The 17675-nt window shown below is 47.8% G+C and overlaps 1 protein-coding gene across 1 annotated transcript; it reads right to left on the reverse strand.

Annotated features, from left to right (window-relative positions):
- Window positions 1-9: 9 nt before the first annotated feature.
- Window positions 10-17337, reverse strand: Plek2 (pleckstrin 2). Its single transcript, XM_021651165.2, has 9 exons — window positions 16891-17337; window positions 10172-10336; window positions 5587-5768; window positions 4812-4903; window positions 4322-4509; window positions 3996-4097; window positions 2620-2703; window positions 1188-1266; window positions 10-614 (listed from the first exon to the last, which is right to left on the reverse strand). The coding sequence occupies exons 1-9, from the start codon at window positions 17335-17337 to the stop codon at window positions 487-489; spliced, it is 1467 nt and encodes a 488-aa protein (XP_021506840.1). The 3' UTR covers window positions 10-486.
- Window positions 17338-17675: the final 338 nt, after the last annotated feature.

The raw sequence follows: 17675 nt of genomic DNA on the forward strand, positions 1-17675 counted from the left end.
CCAGCCAGAGACACGTGTCAGTCTTTATTAATTCCAAATATGTGAATTCTTGAAATCACTTAAGAGCTGTCTTGAGACTAGAGTATTTAATATAGCAAAGTCGGAGTTAGTGTTCCAACAGAGAGATACTACTACGGTCCCCAAAGATGGAGATCTCTTTCCTGAAGAGCAAAAGTCGAGATGCTGCCACCTAACAGCCGGTCCAGCTTTTCAGGTTGGTAATCGGAAGACAGAAGGACATCACATCCCCACTGTCATCTGAGGGACCACCTTGAACAGTCTCAGTCCAAAGCAGTGCAAAATGTACAATGTTAAAGTTTGGTTTCTTTTGTTTTTAACAGTGCTAAGAACTGAACCTGGGGCCTCGGGATTGCCAGGCAGGTCCTCTACCACTAGAGCCACATCCCCAGGCCAATGCTGTGCTCCAGTTCTCCAGGAAGTCCCATCTATATCAGCTGATGAGGACCCTGGTCCTGCTCCCTTAGGTCATGTTAGCTTCTTGATAGCTTCAATCCACTCTGCTCGCTCAGCCTTGCTGCTGGCCTGGATATAATAGTGTGTGTCATCCTTCGTAATCACTTTGAAGAGATTACCTTGGACATTGCCTTTTACTCCTATGCGGGGAACAAAAAGTATTGAATATCCACGTCAACTTCCAGCTTGAAGAAACTGATGAAAACACTGGAATATTTCCATTCCATACAGCCGTAAGACCTGCCAGTGGTTATTCTGAACATTTTCAGCCTGCCTGCTTGCTTGCCCCTGTGCTGCCCGTAGACCTGCAGTTTCAGTTTCATTCACATCAAAGAATCCCCTAAATTAGTGTTTTAAAAAGCACAGGATTTGATGTTTGCTTGGAATTGACTTTGAACCTCAATTTCTACACCCACAACATAGAAATGATACTACCTTTCTACCAGTGTGAGTAGAAAGCGAAAGCATGTCATTAACATGAAAACACTGACCCTTAGGTGGAAGGGTACAGGCCATCAGCACAGGACCGAGAGGAAAGACTATCACAGCTAAGGATATAGCCTTTTTAAAATGAGCTTCAAAAATCACGCAATTGTCTCATTAAGAAGAGTCCCTCCTGATTCTCAGAACTCAGACTTTCCCCGCAGGGGTGTTAATGACATACAGACAGTGGCCCCAGAAATCTTTAACCCAGAGCCAAAGTAGCCGCTTACCAGTAGGAACACCGTTATCTTCCAGAGCAGACACAAGGGAACCACGAAGAGAAAATCCACCTACCGGCCTGTTTTCTTCCTGTGGAGGAAAAGACTGATCAGTAATGTCATGAACATACAAAAAAAGGAAGACACATCTCTCCCATAACTGACCTGTGGTGCAGTGTAAAGCCACTATCTGTAATAGAGGAGGTTGAACTTGCGCATCATTTGCCCAAGTAACTTGTACCAGTGAGGCAGTTAGGGCCTCTTCAAATTACCAGCCTGATCCAACATTCTACCAGAAATATGTACGGGCTTCCTTAACCTTTGTCAACAATATATGGTTATGACTGGTATTCCTGCACATTGGACGTTGTTGTGTAAGTCTCTAGTTATGTGCTTGGCATGAAACAAGACCGGGTTTATGGTCTCTGGATAGTTAAAGAGCAACTTTACGCATCAGGAGCTTCAGCCCTTGGTCCCTCCTGTTATCAATACTAAATTGGTGGCTCCAGCAAACAAAAACTAGAGCAATTAAACTGTCCTGGGTATTGGGGTGGAGTTAGCCCAGCAGTAGGAAGCTAAAGGCAAAGCCTGCGAGCACATTAATAGCAAAGGGACTTGGGACAGCCATGGTAGCAACAGCGCTGGGACCCACAGAGAGGCCAATAGGTGTGTTTTGGAGGCCCAAAGGTTTGGTCCTTCAGTCAGCTCTCCTGCTATCCCTCTCTCAAGCCTTCAGCTTCCCTGTGCTTGGCAAAGAATGAGGGGGTTCCTCCATGAGGCTAAGGTGTCCTGACTAAAAACACCTATCAAAGCTGAACACCCCAACTAAAGAGCATTTTTTTTTATTATTTTGATTAGAATTAGATTAACTCAGCATGATGTGGTATTTAGCAGAAACTCAAAGCAACAATTCCTGACTCAAAAAGTAGCATGTAAATTAAATACAATAAATTTAAATTTACTTAATTATTTATATTTAATAAATATTTAATTATTATAATAATTTAAATAATTATTTACATATATAATTATATTTGAATATTTGTTTAAATATAAATAAATAAACTTATTTAAATTTAAATACAATTTTCAAAGGTGAAAAAAAGGTTGAGGGAGGCAGAATCTGTGGGCCATTTGGAGGAAAAAGGGTGAAGAGGCTGGGAGCACCAGTTAGGAGTTTCCTGCGTACCCCTCACTTCCTTTGCCCACAAAGCAAGCTTTGGGGAAAGTAAAAGGTGCTTGTTGTTATTGTTGTTGTTGTTTTTCCTCAGAACAATGAACGTCCTCTCATGGGAGGTAGGCACAGAAGGCCACACACTGAGCAGACAACTATTCAACAAAGTAGCAAGGGCCGCAAGGAACCATGGGAGAGAATGCATAGCAGCTGCCCGCTGGGCTTCCGACTCCAGAAGCAGTACAGCCCCAAGGCACACAGGTCACTCACTTTGGAAGGGTCATAGTAATGCAGGAAAGCTGGGTCCTTTCTCAGAACAAATCGGCGCACCTTCCAGTTCTTCCTCTTATGCCCCTGTAAGAAGGAAAGGGCTCAAGTCTCACTGGTGACATTTCCTTCCCTTTTCCATGTACCCATAGAACAAAACCCCAACAAGCCAGCTACTCCTATGGGATGACAGTTTACAAGAAACTCAAGAATTCAGTGTTTAGTTCACCTTAGGAGAAGTACCACATTGAGTTGACAGAGAGCTGAAACGAGTTAGCACTAAAAGAAAGGGGGTGTATCACCCCAACACTCAGAAACGAAAGAAGGACCAAGGGGCTGAGGCTGTAACTCAGCAGTAGGGCTGTGAGCAAGCAAGCACAAGCCCCTGGGTTCAATCCCCAGCACTGAACAACAAAGGCTAGGGGTCTGAAGAGATGGCTCAGCAGTTAAAAGCATTTGCCGCTCTTGAAGAGGACCCAGGTTCAATCCCCAGCACCCACATGGTGGCTCACAATCATCTATAACTACACTTCCAGAAGCTCCAGTTCCCTCTTCTGCTCCCTGTAGGTACTGTACACATACATGCTGACAAATGCACAGAAATATTTTTTTAAATAATAAACAATTTTTCATCTTAAAGGAGGAGGAGGACAGAGCGAGCGTCGACTGGACCAGGAGTTCACAGGCCATGATGCACTCAAGGCCACCAACATTTTAAGGGCCAACGTGGTCCAAAAACAACCCTAAAGCTGCGTGTATATTTGTGCATTTTACATGTATACACAGAGGAAATCGATGTAACATTCCACATCAGAAAAAAGGATCAGTTATAGTCTATGATACAATATATGATAAAGTCTAAATAGTAAAGTATTAATCTGCATGTGTGACAGAGTGAAAAAAAAACTTTCTCTGAACTCACACCCAAGACCACACAACTTCCTTAGCACCGAGAGCCTCTGTCACCCCCTCTTCCACTTATGTGGGACCCTCATTTCTTTCCCTCAGTCAGGGTTGCTCTCAGGCCCAGCAGCACAGACCCCTTGAGGCAGACCACTGAATCTATGCTACATAATTACCTAAAAGCAGATGGATCCTGACGCCCATCAAGCAATGTGAAACCCAGCGATAATACAGAGGTTGCTTTTTAATGTGACAATTACTTGTGTGTATTTTCTTTCCAAGCAATGCTTGGGTCTAGTATGTGTGTGTGAATGTGCAGATCTTTGACTTTTTTTTTTTTTTTTTTTGTGGCTGGGGACAGGGAGGTCCTGTTTCTGTGGACCCCACTAATAAAGAATGCATCCCGGCATCCCCAGCCCCTGCCTGCCTCGCCGAGTGGGATACACACATCGGCCCCTGCGCAAAGGCAGCCATACCTGCTTGGATAGGTAGCCTTGTTTGACCACTGTGCCACTTAACTCCATGGTGCTGAGGCTGATTTCCTCCTTGGGGCTTACCTTCTTCTTGTAGCTTTCAGCCTAGTGGGAAAGGCAAAGCAAGGACTTGTTACCAAAGAACCCCAGGCCCAGAGCTTGGGGTTGCAAAGGCAAAGAGAATTTCTCAACACAGAAGTCCCTTGTCCCCTCAGGACAGAGCCATTCGCCATACTCTGGGCCTTCTCTAAGGCTCCAGACTCCCAGCTCCTACTCTTACAGCTTCCTCCTCTCTCCTAGTGGTGAAAGGAGCCCACCCTCTAACTTACAAAAGTGTACAGGGCTGTGGAGTCATCCAGAAACTGCTCGGCCAGATCCCCAGAGCGAATAGCTCCCATGCTCCGGACCCCTACCGGCCTGAGGAAGTTCTCTTCCATAAGCATGGAGGCAAGGGTCACTGCCTCCAGACGGCTGGCTGCAAAGCTGCTGGAGATGAGCCAGTCCACCAGAGAGGAGCCTGTGTCAGCGCAAGAACACATACCCATCAGACCATAAGCCAGCTGTACCCCAGCCTGCTCAGGGGACTTGGTCCACTACCTCTTTGACTTTGATATGCTAAGAAGCCTCAGGTTCTACCTAAGAGCAGCCTGATGGTCACACCCAGCACACAGAATTAGAGTCATAACCACAGGTGGTTCCCATGAGCCATCTCATTTCTGAGCAAGCAGCTCCGCCTCCATTACAAGTTGGCTAAGCGCTTGGACGAGCTCTGGTGTCTGTCTCAGGTCTCCAGCTCAGCCATGGGATAGACAGGCTCACCCGGGAAGGTCTTTTTGTAGGTGCTTCCCTGCTCCATGTTGGGGCACGGCCGGATCCCAGTGCTGCTGTCATGCATCTTGTCCACAATCCGACTACGTAAGAGAAAGGCAAAGAAAGAGAGGCAGGTGTGGTGGTGCACGCTTTTCATCCCAGCAGGTGGATCTCTGTGAGTTCGAAGCCAGCCTGCCTAGTCTACAAAGAGAGCCCAGGACAGTGAGGGCTACACAGAGAAACCCCTGTCTCCAAAAACCAAGGAAAGGAAGGAAGGAAGGAAGGAAGGAAGGAAGGAAGGAAGGAAGGAAGGAAGGAAGGAAGGAAGGAAAAGAAAGGGAGCTGCACAGAATGTCCAAGAATCACAGCTCAAGATGAAAAGCAAGGGACAAATGGTATGATGTACACCACAGAGACAGGCTTTTGTTATTCAATCAAAACCCAATACACGGTGTTTCCAGAGTCTCCTCTTCTTGCTCACCTAAATGTTGGAATATTTCCACACTAGGTAACTATTACTGTTGACGTAAAACTAAACGATTGTTAATGGGAAGTGCGCAGTAAGCCTCGCGGCTCCCTGTAATTTGCTGTTTTGTCTGGACTCCTCCAGCTCCACCTCTGCATCTCCCCTTTTGGAATTCACCTCATCAGCTGCTCCTCCCTGCACTCATCCTGGCTTAGCAGCCTACTAGACCTGCAGAGGGCGCACAGACTAGACTTCAGCAGGCAGAGAGGCTTCGGGGAATCCAGGCAGAGTCAGGGACAGGCAGCGCGGAGCACTCACTGCAGGCTGATGTGCGGGGGCAACCTGAAGGAGTTTTTCAGTATGTGGAGCTGTTGGACCTTCCCCGGCTGCCCTGCGTGGATGGCCCCCGTTATCTCAAAGGCCCAGGAGTCTCTCTCCTCTCGAGAACAGGCCTCCAGGAAGTACTCAGTGGAAGTCCGGGTCTTCAGCTTGATGAGGAGCTATGAGAAGAGACAGGAAGACCAATACTCAGAAGAGAATCAGGCAGGGGGATGCCGGCAGCAGGGATGACAAGACCAGAGAGGCTGCAGGAGGCCAGTATCCAGGGCTGCCTAGTGCCCAGCCTCTGCCCACACTCAGCAAGCAGGGATGTACACACTGATCTGAGTACATTCAAGACAAGAAGCCCGTGGCCTCCTAAAACTGCCTCTCCTGTCCACACAGATTAATGCAGAGTGCTTCCCAACCCTGTGCCTCTGACTCACTTCCTATCACAGCGGTACACAAACCTCAGCTCGATGCCAGGTCACCTTAGGAACCTCACCGAGCTGCAGTCTCTCTACCTGTATGTATTGTTTTGGTTTTGTTTGTTGTTTGTTTTGTTTTGTTTTTTGAGACAGGGTTTCTCTGTGTAGCCTTGGCTGTCCTGGACTTGCTTTGTAGACCAGGCTGGCCTCGAACTCACAAAGATCCACTTGCCTCTGCCTCTCTGAGTGCTGGGACTATAGGCATGTGCCACTAGGCCTGGCTTCTCCCCTGTATGTAATAATAGGACAATACCACCTGCCCCTACAGGACTTCTAGCCAAGCTCCTTGCTTTCTCTTGTCTTTAGCTTATGAATCTCCAAGTCTTTCACTCATTCTTCACGTGACGCAGTTTCAGCCCTTCCCACGCTCAGCTCTTGATCAGTATCCTCAGGGAACCCCACCCAGGACGGGACATTCTGTTCCAGTACTGCAGCATTGCTGACAACCTGTAAACGCAAGGGCTGCGAGCAGCTACTGACACAGTGGACTCACAGCTGGTGGAGCCGGCAGACAGCCTGTACTGTGGCCCACTTCTCTGTCCTCTAACTGGACGCCTGGGGGCTCTCAAACCACCCACGGAATGCCACACATTAGCGCCAGTAAATGCCCCGAGTAGATCAGACCCACTCCTGCAGCTGCTTCAGCGATGGAGAGCAAAGCCAGGAACCTGTCTTATACGTGCCAGTTCTGACCCCGTCACCAGCATAGTCACGACCATCTTGTCCGCTCTCGAGCTTAGTAGCCTTCATTTAAATTAATAGCCAAAACGGGGAACAAGCCATGGCTGACTCGCTGTCCCAAGGGATAGTACGAAGACGTTTCGCTAAGTTAGCGCTCACACGCCTGCATCCTGGAAGGCTGATTTGAACTTGTTTCTGTCCATCTGCAGTTCACCATTTTAATGAAAAGTTTCAGGAGAGACTAGAAATGCCGAGTGAAACCTGTACACACACACACACACACACACACACACACACACACTTTATGATTTGTCCCTAGAGAACCTGTTGGTTGTTCTCAATCTTTTTCAATCCAAAATAACAACAACAAAAAAATCCTACAAAATGCTCACACAAGTGACAATTCCAAGTAGAACTACCATGAAGTTCACACCTCTCAGAATGTAGCCTGTTTTCCCTTTGGAAACAGACTGAAGTTTTCTCATCTCTGCAGTACCCGTTGCTGTCCATTCTTCCTAATGATTATTAAAGGGCAGCAGGTCTAAAATGTAACTTAGGAGTTTGAGGCTTCATTCAGTGATACCCAGGGCAGCAGTGAAGAAACCAGGATTTCCTCTTTAGACCCAACTGACACATCTGTCAATCTTTCTCCTTAGTTTAAGATTAATTCATCAAACGTAAGTCATTTGTATATGCCTAGATGTTGTATTCAGTCTTTTAGGGAGTGAGGTCATTTGTTTGGGTTCCTGGACAAGGTCTATGTAAGGTCTGGCTGTCCCAGAACTTGCTATGAAGACCATGCTGGCCTTGAACTCAGAGATCTGCCCGCCTCTGCCTCTTGAGCGCTGGGATTAAAGGTGTGTACCACTGAGTTTGTGCTCAGTCTTCAGTTGCTAAAGAGGGAAGAGGCTGTGAAGTCCCTCTCAGTACATACTGGCCACCCTCCAGGGCTCCCACTTCAGACTGACAAGCCGTGTGGTGGTTTGACTAAGAATGTCCCCCATAGGGGCAGGAGAGATGGCTCAGAAGTTAAGAGCACTGACTGTTCTTTCAAAGGTCCTGAGTTCAATTCCCACCAACATGGTGGCTCACAACCATCTATAATGAGATCTGGTGTCCTCTTCTGGCGTGCAGGCACACATGCAGGCAGAAGATGTATAAATAATAAATAAACAAATCGTTAAGAATGTACCGCATAGGTGCACAGATCCGAATATTTGGTCACCAGGGAGTGGCACTATTTAAAAGGATTAGGAGGTGTGGCCTTGTTGGAAGAAGTGTGTCGCTGGGAGTGGGCTTTGCAGTTTCGGAAGTCCATGCCAAGCCTAGAGACTATCTCTTCCTGCCGGTGCAGATCCACATCAAGGGCTCTCAGCTCCCTCTCCGGCACCATGTCTGCCTGAACACTGCCATGCTCCCAACCATGATGATAGTGGACTAAACCTCTGAAACTGTAAGCCAGCCCCAATGAAATGTTTTCTTTTTTTAAGAGTTGCCGCGATCATGCTGTCTCTTTACAGCAATAGAACCCTGACTGTGACAAGTGGCTTCCCTAGGCTTGCTCTGGAAATAACAGAACTGCATTCTATTTGTGAAGCCTCAGGAGTTCCAATGACACTTTGTTGGTGTTTAACAGGCATGTTTCTCTTAAATAACCTTTATGACAGTGTCTAAATTTATCCTGACAATGCTTGTAATCTTTCTTCCTTGTTGCTTGCCTTAGGAAATATATACTTTTTTTTAAGATAAAACAAACAAACAACAAAAAAACATAGCATCTCACTATGTTGTCTAGACAGCCCTTAGATTCCTGAGCTCGGCAGCTCCTCCTGCCTCAGCCTCCTGGGTGCTGGGATTACAGGTGTGAGGCACTATGCCCAGCATCTAAAAAGACTTTACAGCAGTCCATTCTCTCACTCAAAACCTTCCATAGCTCCCCATTACCTCCATCTGGTCCCAGACAACCTCCCATCACAGCTTCAGTGATCATTCCTTTCTAGCCACACTGGTAGTTTTCACTCCAGGCTCCCTATTCCTGGGGCTGTACTTGACCTAGACAAGCCACAGTGATGCTTTCCTCTGCAGCTCTTATTTACACCATTAATTGGGACTCCAAACGTTTCTGTGTGTGTGTGTGTGTGTGTGTGTGTGTGTGTGCGCGCGCGCGCGCGCACGCGTGTTTATGTTCCCCACATGTACATAGGTACCTGCGATGGTTTGAATAGGAATGCCCCCCCATAGACTCATGGGTGTGAATGCTTGATCCATATGGAGTGGAAATATTAAGGGGTGTGGCTTTGTTGGAGTGGGTGTGGCCTTGCTGAAGGAAGTGTGTCACCATAGAGGTGGGCTTTGAGGTCTTTTATGCTCAAGCCACACCCAGTGTAGTACACAGTCTCCTCCTTCTGCTGCCTGTGGCTCACAATGTAGAAGTCTCAGCTCCTTCTCCAGCACCATGTCTGCCTGCAACACCACCATGTTTCCTGACATGACAATTATGAACCAGCCTTGTGAAGCGTTTTCCTTAATAAGAGTTGCCGTGGTCATGGCAGTAATAAAAGTCTGGCTAAGACAGTACCTATAGAGACCAGAGCACCAGAGCCCCTGGATTTGGAGTTACAGGTGCTTGAGTTACAGCAGTTGTGAGCTACCTGATATGAGTGCTGGGAACCAAATTACTTTGAGAGCAGAAAGTGTTTTTAACAGCTAAGCCACCTCTTGGCCCCATTAATTTCTTTCTTTCTTTTTTTTTTTTTCTTTCTGCTTTTTTTTTTTTTTTTCTTTTCCAGAAAGGGTACACTAGCAACCCTGGCTAGCCTGGAATGCATTATATAGACAACTTGGTCATAAACTCACAAGAGCCTGCCTCTCTGTCCCCCAAGTGTTGGGATTAAAAGTCCACAACACACCTGGACCCTCACATATCTTTTTTGACGGTGGGGCCAAAGCTAACCCTCACTTCTGAAACATACATCCCTCATGGGCTGTAAGCCATCACACTGACCCCCAAAACAGCATACTTTCACACATTTTATGTCCCCAGCCCCTGGCCATAAATCTTGAAGGAAACAGCAAGTATAAAGCTCACCTGCATTTCTGCCACTAAGAGCCAGCCAATGTTGACCTCTGGCGTCTCTGTCTAGTGTCTTCCTGGTTTTATTTTGAATTAGCGCCTGCCTCCTAGAACACTGGGTGCTGTAGCAGACCATCATTTTCTCAGCCCACATCACAAGATGTGGAATTTTTCCATGTTAATTATTTTATCGCACTTTACAAATGACAAATGCGCGCTCAGAGAGGTTTAGCTACCTGCCTTGGTTCATGGGACAGTCAGGATTTAAACCCAACTCATTCAACGACAACAAAAAGGGCAAGCTGTCTGGGACAAGGGACCAGGCATCAGGATGCTCACGTACCGGCCGGTTTTCATACTCCAGGCAGGGGCAGGTGATGGTGCAACCATCGAGGAGGATCTTTCCCTTGGGTGGGGTCACGCGCCGGCCGCCCTCTAGTTTGTAATACAGGAGCGTGTTCTGCCGAAGGATGAACCACCGTGCCTTCCAGCTGTGGACAATGTGGCCCTGTTGACAGACAGACAGGGAAGCCCAGCGGTGAGGTGCTGCAGGGGAGGATACCTCACTAGGAAGAGGAAGCCAGGACTAAGGCAAGTGTGGGCTGAGATGCAGTGTGCAGTGAAGGAGGGAGCAGCAATCTGCCAGGCTCTCCTTTGTTCATCTCTCCTGAGTTGGAAGCCTCTGTCTGACCTTGGCCTTTTGCTTCCAATCGGCCTTTGTTCTGTCTATAAATCTCTCTACCCCAGTGGTGGGGATCAAACCCAGGCCCTCTGGCACATGAGACAATTGTTTTATCCCTGAGCTATACATCCCAGAACCAAGTCAAAAAGCTTGAGAGAAACTGCAATATATAAAGAAAAATCACTCACCTGAAATTCTTTCAGTACAAGAGAGCCATTGCTAACATCTGGTGTTTCCTTCCAGTCTTTTTTCCTTTACCATGTCTGTCTGTAGGTCTGCATGTCTGCATGTATGTATGTACATGGTATATATGTGTGCATACATGTTATGTATGCATGCACGTATGTATATAGTTAGATAGAGCATGCATGTGTGCATTTGTACATGTGTATGTATGCATGTATACATGTTTTATCTAGACAGAGTCTAACTATGTAACCAAAGCTAGCCTGGAACTTGTGATTCTCCTGCTCCAGGGGAGGTGGCACACAGCTTTAATCCCAGCACTCCTGAAGCAGAGACAGGCAAATCTCTGTGAGTTCAAAGCCAACTTGGTCTACACAGAAAGATCCAGGCCAATCAGGTCTCTGTTTCCAAAAATAAGTAACGAAGTAAATATAATTTAAAAATATTTTGCGTATATGTGTGTGTATGTGTGTATGTGTAGCTAGAAACTGAATCCAAGGCACCATGGATGAAAGTTGAGTACTATGAACTTATATCCCCAGCCCCTAATAATATATAATATATAATATAATATAATATGTTAATATAAGTTAATATATAATTAAAATATAATTATATATTAATATAATGTATATTATATAATAATATAATTCTAAAATATATATAATAAATGATTCTTTGCAGGTATGTGGTAGTGGAAATCAAACCAGGGCCTCAAAAATGCTAGGCAAGCAGTCCCTAAAACATTTTAGGTTTGTTTTTTGTTTTTTGTTTTAAATAACATCAAGGTCTTGCCCAGGCTGGATTTGAACCTATGGCTCTCTGGCCTCAGCTTTCTGAGTTCTGGGATTATAGGCATAGATTATAATATCCATAAAAGGATATATTGTTTTTATAATGGTAAAATAAACATATTCAGATAAGCAAAAAAAAAATTCTTGACGCGCTATTTAGGTTGGTCAGATGAGGAAGGTGGGCATTCGTGGACACGGAACCACTGCTGGGGTGGGATGTAGCCTGGGGGTAGAGTCCTTGCCTAGTCTTTGGAATGTCCTAGGTTTGATTCCCAGCACCAGAACCAAGGCAGTACTTCCCCTTTGGGAGCCTCTGCATGGTTCTACATGACTTGGGCACTGAGTCCTGTGGGGCAGGGATGGCTTCCTGGTAGGCAAAGATTTCTCTCTTTTTTTTTTTTTTTAATACATTATAGCTTGTTCACTTTGTATCCCAGCTGTGGCCCCCTCCTTCAGCCCCTCCCAATCCCATCCTCCATCCCTTATCTCCTCCCATGCCCCTCCCCAAGTTCACTGATAGGGCAGGTCCTCCTCCCCTTCCATCTGACCCTAGCCTCAGGACTGGCTTCATTGTCTTCCTCTGTGACCTGATAAAGTTGCACCCCCTCGGGGGGGGGGGGAAGGTGATCAAAGAGCCAGCCACTGAGTTCATGTCAGAGACAGTCCCTGCTCCCCTTACTAGGGAACCCACTTGGACACTGAGTGGCCATGGGCTACATCTGTGCAGTTCTAGTTTATCTCTGTGCATGGTCCTTGGTTGGAGTTATTAGTCTCAGAAAAGATCCCAGGGCCCAGATTTTTGGTCTGTTGGTCTCCTTGTGGAGCTCCTGTCCTCTCCAGGTCTTTCTCTCTCCCCCTTCTTTCATAAGATTCCCTGCACTCTGCCCAAAGTTTGGTTATGAGCCTCAGTATCTGCTTTAATACCCTGCAGAGTAGTCTTTCAGAGGCTCCCTGTGGTAGGCTCCTGTCCTGTTCCCTGTTTTCAGGTTTCCCATTCTATGTAACAGTTTGATCTTCATACTGTGAATACTTTTAAGCAAAATCATAACAAGTTTAGGGTCCCAGGTTAAAACAATCACTCTGGAGTTGGGGGTGTGACCAGCTGGTACAGTGCATGCCTAACACTCATGAAGCCCTGGGCTTAGTCCCCAGCACCCCATAAACTGGGCCTGGTGGCACATCCCTGAACTCAGCACTGTGGAGGAAGGAGGATCAGAAGTTCAAAGTCATCCTCAGTGAGTTCAAAGCCAGCTTGGATTAGAGACCATCTCAAAATCAATCAATCAATTACCAAGTGATCACTAGTCAGGCTGAATGGCACATTAATGTGTAATCATACCTGAGACAGAAGGATCACAAATTTCAGGCTGTCCAGGGAGACCCTGTCTCAACAAACCCAGTCATTCTGACCACAGTATATTGGAACAAATGAATGAAACAGTGAGACCACAGTGGGAACCTCACTAGGAGGCCTGTGGAATAAATAATCTCACACTTCGAAGGAAACCATCTGTGTTTCTGCTCTACAGATAAGCCACAGTGCACACAGGCAAAGTGAGTCTAGGTCCAAATAACCACAGGCCCCCTCCACCGAGGCACTAGTTCCCATGCATGGAGCCTCTTGTCTGTAAGCCACTGATTGGGACAGAGACCAGCTCCTTTTGGGGGATGGAAGGGCCCCTGAGATGAGCCTACACCTCATGGCTGTACTAAAGTAACACAGACTGGAATAGCTGGAGACAGTCATGAAATAGGGTACTCTACTCCCTCCTTTAATGATGAGGAAGCAGCCAGGCAGGACAGCTCTTGATCCCAGCACTCAGAGACAGTGCAGGTAGAGATCTCTGTGAGTTCAAGGCCAGCCTGGTCTACACAGTGAGACCTTGTTTCAAAATCGTTAAGTAAGTAAATAAACAAATAAATAAAATAAAGATGAAGAAACAGACCCAGAAAGGTTTGCTTATAACTTACAACCCCCCCAAGAGGGGAGTTACTTATTATGAGATGAACTGTATCTCCCAGAAGAAATGTTGGCATTCCAACCTCTGATAGCTGTGAATATGATCTTACTTGGAAATAAGGTCTCTGTAGATGCTATCAAATCAAGATGAGGTTACAGCAGACTAAGGCAGGCACTAATCCAGTGTGACTAGTGTTCTTACAGGGAAAAGGCACACGGGGGAGATGGTCGTGAGACGGAGCATCCAGAGGCTGGAGGGATGGATCTACAAGTCAGTGGAATGCCAAGGATGGCCATCAACTACCAGAAACCAGGGGAGCAGGTGGGGAATCTGTCTGGCAAGGCTTCAGAGGGAGGAGGGCCCTACCAACCCCTTGAGTTTTGGATTTCCAGCCCCCGCCCCCTGAATTCCTGGGGTCTTTTTTTTCTTTTGGGTATCTTTTTTTTTTTTTTTTCTTTAGGCATACCTTATTTGGTGGTTAACCTACATGGTCACCTTGGCTGGATTTGGAATCACCTAGGAGACATACTTATAGGTGTGTCTGAGGTGTTTTCGAGGAGGTTAAACAGAACAGGAGACCCTGGAGCTGGGATCCCAGACTGAACAGAAAGGAACAAGGTGCTCCAGCAAAGCCCTGCCTCCTGCTTCCTGGTCTTCCTGGATGTGAGGAATCCCCAGCTGCAAGTCTGCCTCCATGACCGATACCACATCTTTCCCACCACGACGGACTCCTAAACCATAAGCCAAAAGAAACTCTTTTTAATTTGTTTTCTGCTGGGTATTTGGTCAAGCCAGCTAGGAAAGGAACTGCCACACTTCACAGCTTTTACCTCTTAAGGTCTAATACCGTAAGCATTTTTAACATTTGTAAAATTATGATTTCATTAATCATTTGTTTATCTCAGGAGATATGTAAATAGCTTCCAGGGGTGTTTGGATATAGCTTCCAGGGGTGTTTGGTTGATGGGTTGTATTGCTTGTCTCCAACTATGCCCTCTATGTAGCCTAGGCTAGTCTCCAACTAGCCTCCAAGGATCCTAGGCTAGGATCCTTCTCCCTCAGTCTCCCAAATGTGGTATGAGCCACTACACCAGGTGTCTATAATTTTTCATACATAACTTCATATATAATTTTTCATGCATGATGGTACATGCCTATAAACCAGTACTTGGGAGGCGGAGGCAGACACATCAAGGTCATCCTTGAATTCACAGGGAGTTTGAGACTAGTGTGGACTACATGAGACCCTGTCTCAAAAAAACCAAACCAACCAAACAAACAAACCAAAAACAGATTCTCAAAGCTTTCACTGTGTTTCCTTGAGATGGAGTCCTGGAGTCCTACAGCTGACATCTCAGGCCAGCATGCTGCTCAGGACCCAAACCTGGAGACAACACCTATGTTCTGACTCTCCTCACCACAGAGCTGTATTCCTCCCCCCCCCAACACACACACACACACACACACACACACACACACACGGCTGCTCCTCTCCCCGGAGAGCCAGGCCTGGCAAGAGCCCTGTGTTTTGCCTTGAGTTTGGTTTTCTTGTCTGGGCAGGATCAAGAGCCAAATCCATCATGCCCCTGCCTGCCTGCCTCCAGCTAAGCCTTCCAGGAGATGGCTGTTCTACTCTCTGGCTTCCAGCTTGGGCCTTCCGCATCCTAAGGCTGTGAACTCTCCTAAAATGCCCGGTGCCAACAGGACCCCGTAACTTCCCCGGTGAGCACAAGGATTGCTTCACGTGAGAGGGAAGTGAATCTACATGGCAGTGAGAGCAGGTGGTGATCATAGCAGGGGTCTTGGGCCAACTTCCACTTGCCTCAGGATCAGACTGGGAAGAGGCCCTGGCCTTTCAGCCTCGCCCTGTGCTGCTGATTCTCCCTGCTTCCTGACACCCTGGATTCTAACCTAAGCCCCACAAAAGAGAAGGGCAACCCCCTCAGCGTCCTGGTGAGGGTCAGCCCCTGCTCTGTCTCTGCATAGTAGTGGGGAGTCATGTAGGGAACCCCAGGAATGGACGGAGGATCCCAAAGCCCTGTCTCAAGGGTTTGAGCTGGAGGAAACCCCATTCCTCCAGGGACCCCTACCTTGGCCTGGCAATCATCAACCAGCCCCATGTCACAGCAGTTTGGCCGTCTCACAGACTGTAGTACAATGAGAGACAGAGGTTTCCCACAGCCTGTCACTGTGAGCTGGATGAACCATCTTATCACTTAAACGGAAAGGACACAAAGTGAACATGGAATCCTGGACAGGGGGACACTGGTTAGCCGCTGATCTGGCATCAGCTTCCTCTCCTCCTTGCTTATAGCTTTGAACAAACGCACCCCTCGCCTTCCTGTGTCACACACACACACTGTGCAAAACAAGGCAGAACAGGAAACAGAATAGGAAAGGGACTTGAGCCCTCATAGCTAATGGGGCTGATGTGACCAGGTGAGCCAATGAGAAAGACAGTCTCTTTCCTCCTCACCATCCCACTTCCTAAGATGGTAAGCCCAAAACAGCCAAAGGGCTCAGCCACAAATAAATGTGTGTGTGTGTGTGTGTGTGTGTGTGTGTGTGTGCTATGATATTTTACCAACATAAATATCCAGTGTTGCCATCAATGTTAAAGTATTTCTTTTAGGTGTTAGGGATCAAACCCAAGGCTTCCTGCATGCTAGGCGAGTGCCATACCACTGAACCTCTTCCAGGTTCTTTCATCCATTTTCTCCTCTGACCTAAGCATACAGGGAGTCCCGGAGTCTTGCTTCTTCTCCGTGGGATGATGAGGAAGAGGACTAAGGATGGAATGCACATCCATGCAATGTTCCCTCGCGCACATACACAGGTGAGGGTGGTGCCTGCCTCCCTTCCAGGCCGTAAACCACACAGCATATCCATGGCGCTTTATATTTCCATACTGCGTCGCTACGTTTTAACTGACACACGGCTGGGCGGCGTGCGTGGAGTCCACACAGGGTGATGTCGATCATGGCACGGTATGCAATGACCACATCAAGGCAACTAGTCCCTCTCCTCCAACATTTGGTATCGTTTCCTGGCGTTGGAAACATTCAAAGTCCTCTCGGCTCTTTCAGGATACACTCTTAACTGCGGTCAGGCGCAGTTAACCATGGAATGTCAGAAGTCATTCCTTCTTTCCAGCTCTATCACGCTCTCTCCACCCTGCACCCCACATCTCTTACCTTACTGTAACAAGGCGTGTGTGTTGTTGCAGACTAACCGTGGGTCCTGCTCCTGGCCTCCTCGTCCTCAGTCCTGGTAAACTCTTTTAAGAGATCCGGGCAAGAGCCAGCCCCAACCACAAGAGCCAAGGGGGGGATCCGCCTTTGTGGTCCGGTCCAGCCCCGCTGACCAGTGGGAGCTTCTGCCACCTTGTCCGCGCGTCCAGCCACCACCCACCCCGGGCTGGAGGCCAAGGCACACTCACCCTCTTCACGAGGAAGCCCTCCTTGAGCACGCCGTCCTCCATGTCGCCGGTCCAGGTGAGCCGTCCCCGCGCTCCGCCGCCTGCGCTCGGCCGCCCGCGCCCAGGAAGCCGCTCCCTCCCTCCCAGCGACGCCCCCTGGCGCGCTTCCAGAGCCGGAGCCTCGGGCCCCGCGGGCAGGAAGTCTGGCCGGGTCGGGACTTCTGCGCGGACTTTTCCCACGTCAGGTGCCCAGTCTGCCAGCCCTACCCCGCGCGCGATCGCCCACGTAAAAGGTCCTGGACCGCGTGTCTGGAGTAGCGAGCCATCTCCCTGAGCGCGGAGGAAGCAGAGGCCGGGGAGCGTGTGGATGGGGTGGGACTGGGCTGGGAGAGCGCGAGAGTCGCGCGTTTGAGGCCGCTGGCGCAGTCTGCAGAGCCCTGTGCGCAGAACACACTCCACATCGCGCATCTTCCTCTCAGAAACAAAAACAAACTCCAAGAGCCAAAGATTTTAACAGTCCGGGGTGAGTTTAAAGACCGTGCAAAAATAAACCGGTTGTCCGTATAAGTCGTATGTTAGTGCCACGTCTTAAAGTAAAAATTAATGTCTGTGATAAATAAAATATCCCGATAGCATCAACACCAATGTTCTACTACTCCATGTTGGCGCCTGAAAGAAAAGGAAATGTCGGTAGTGCTGATCTGTTTAGAATTCCTGATATTTCTTCTTTGCTCAACAGAGGGACGGGCTGGCTAGGCAGGAGAAAAGCCCTGGGCTGTCTAGAAGGAATGAGGCCTCCTGGACTA

Source organism: Meriones unguiculatus, chromosome 7 (genome assembly GCF_030254825.1).
Source record: "Meriones unguiculatus strain TT.TT164.6M chromosome 7, Bangor_MerUng_6.1, whole genome shotgun sequence".
In the NCBI taxonomy this organism is placed as follows: domain Eukaryota; kingdom Metazoa; phylum Chordata; class Mammalia; order Rodentia; family Muridae; genus Meriones; species Meriones unguiculatus.

Coding starts and splice junctions, on each gene's coding strand:
- Plek2 (XM_021651165.2), bottom strand. CDS start 17,337: ATGCGCGATGTGGAGTGTGTTCTGCGCACAGGGCTCTGCAGACTGCGC. Junction 5,769..10,171: donor TGGAGTATGAAAACCGGCCG/GTACGTGAGCAT, acceptor CTCTTCTCATAG/CTCCTCATCAAGCTGAAGAC. Junction 1,267..2,619: donor ATTACTATGACCCTTCCAAA/GTGAGTGACCTG, acceptor TTTCCTCCACAG/GAAGAAAACAGGCCGGTAGG.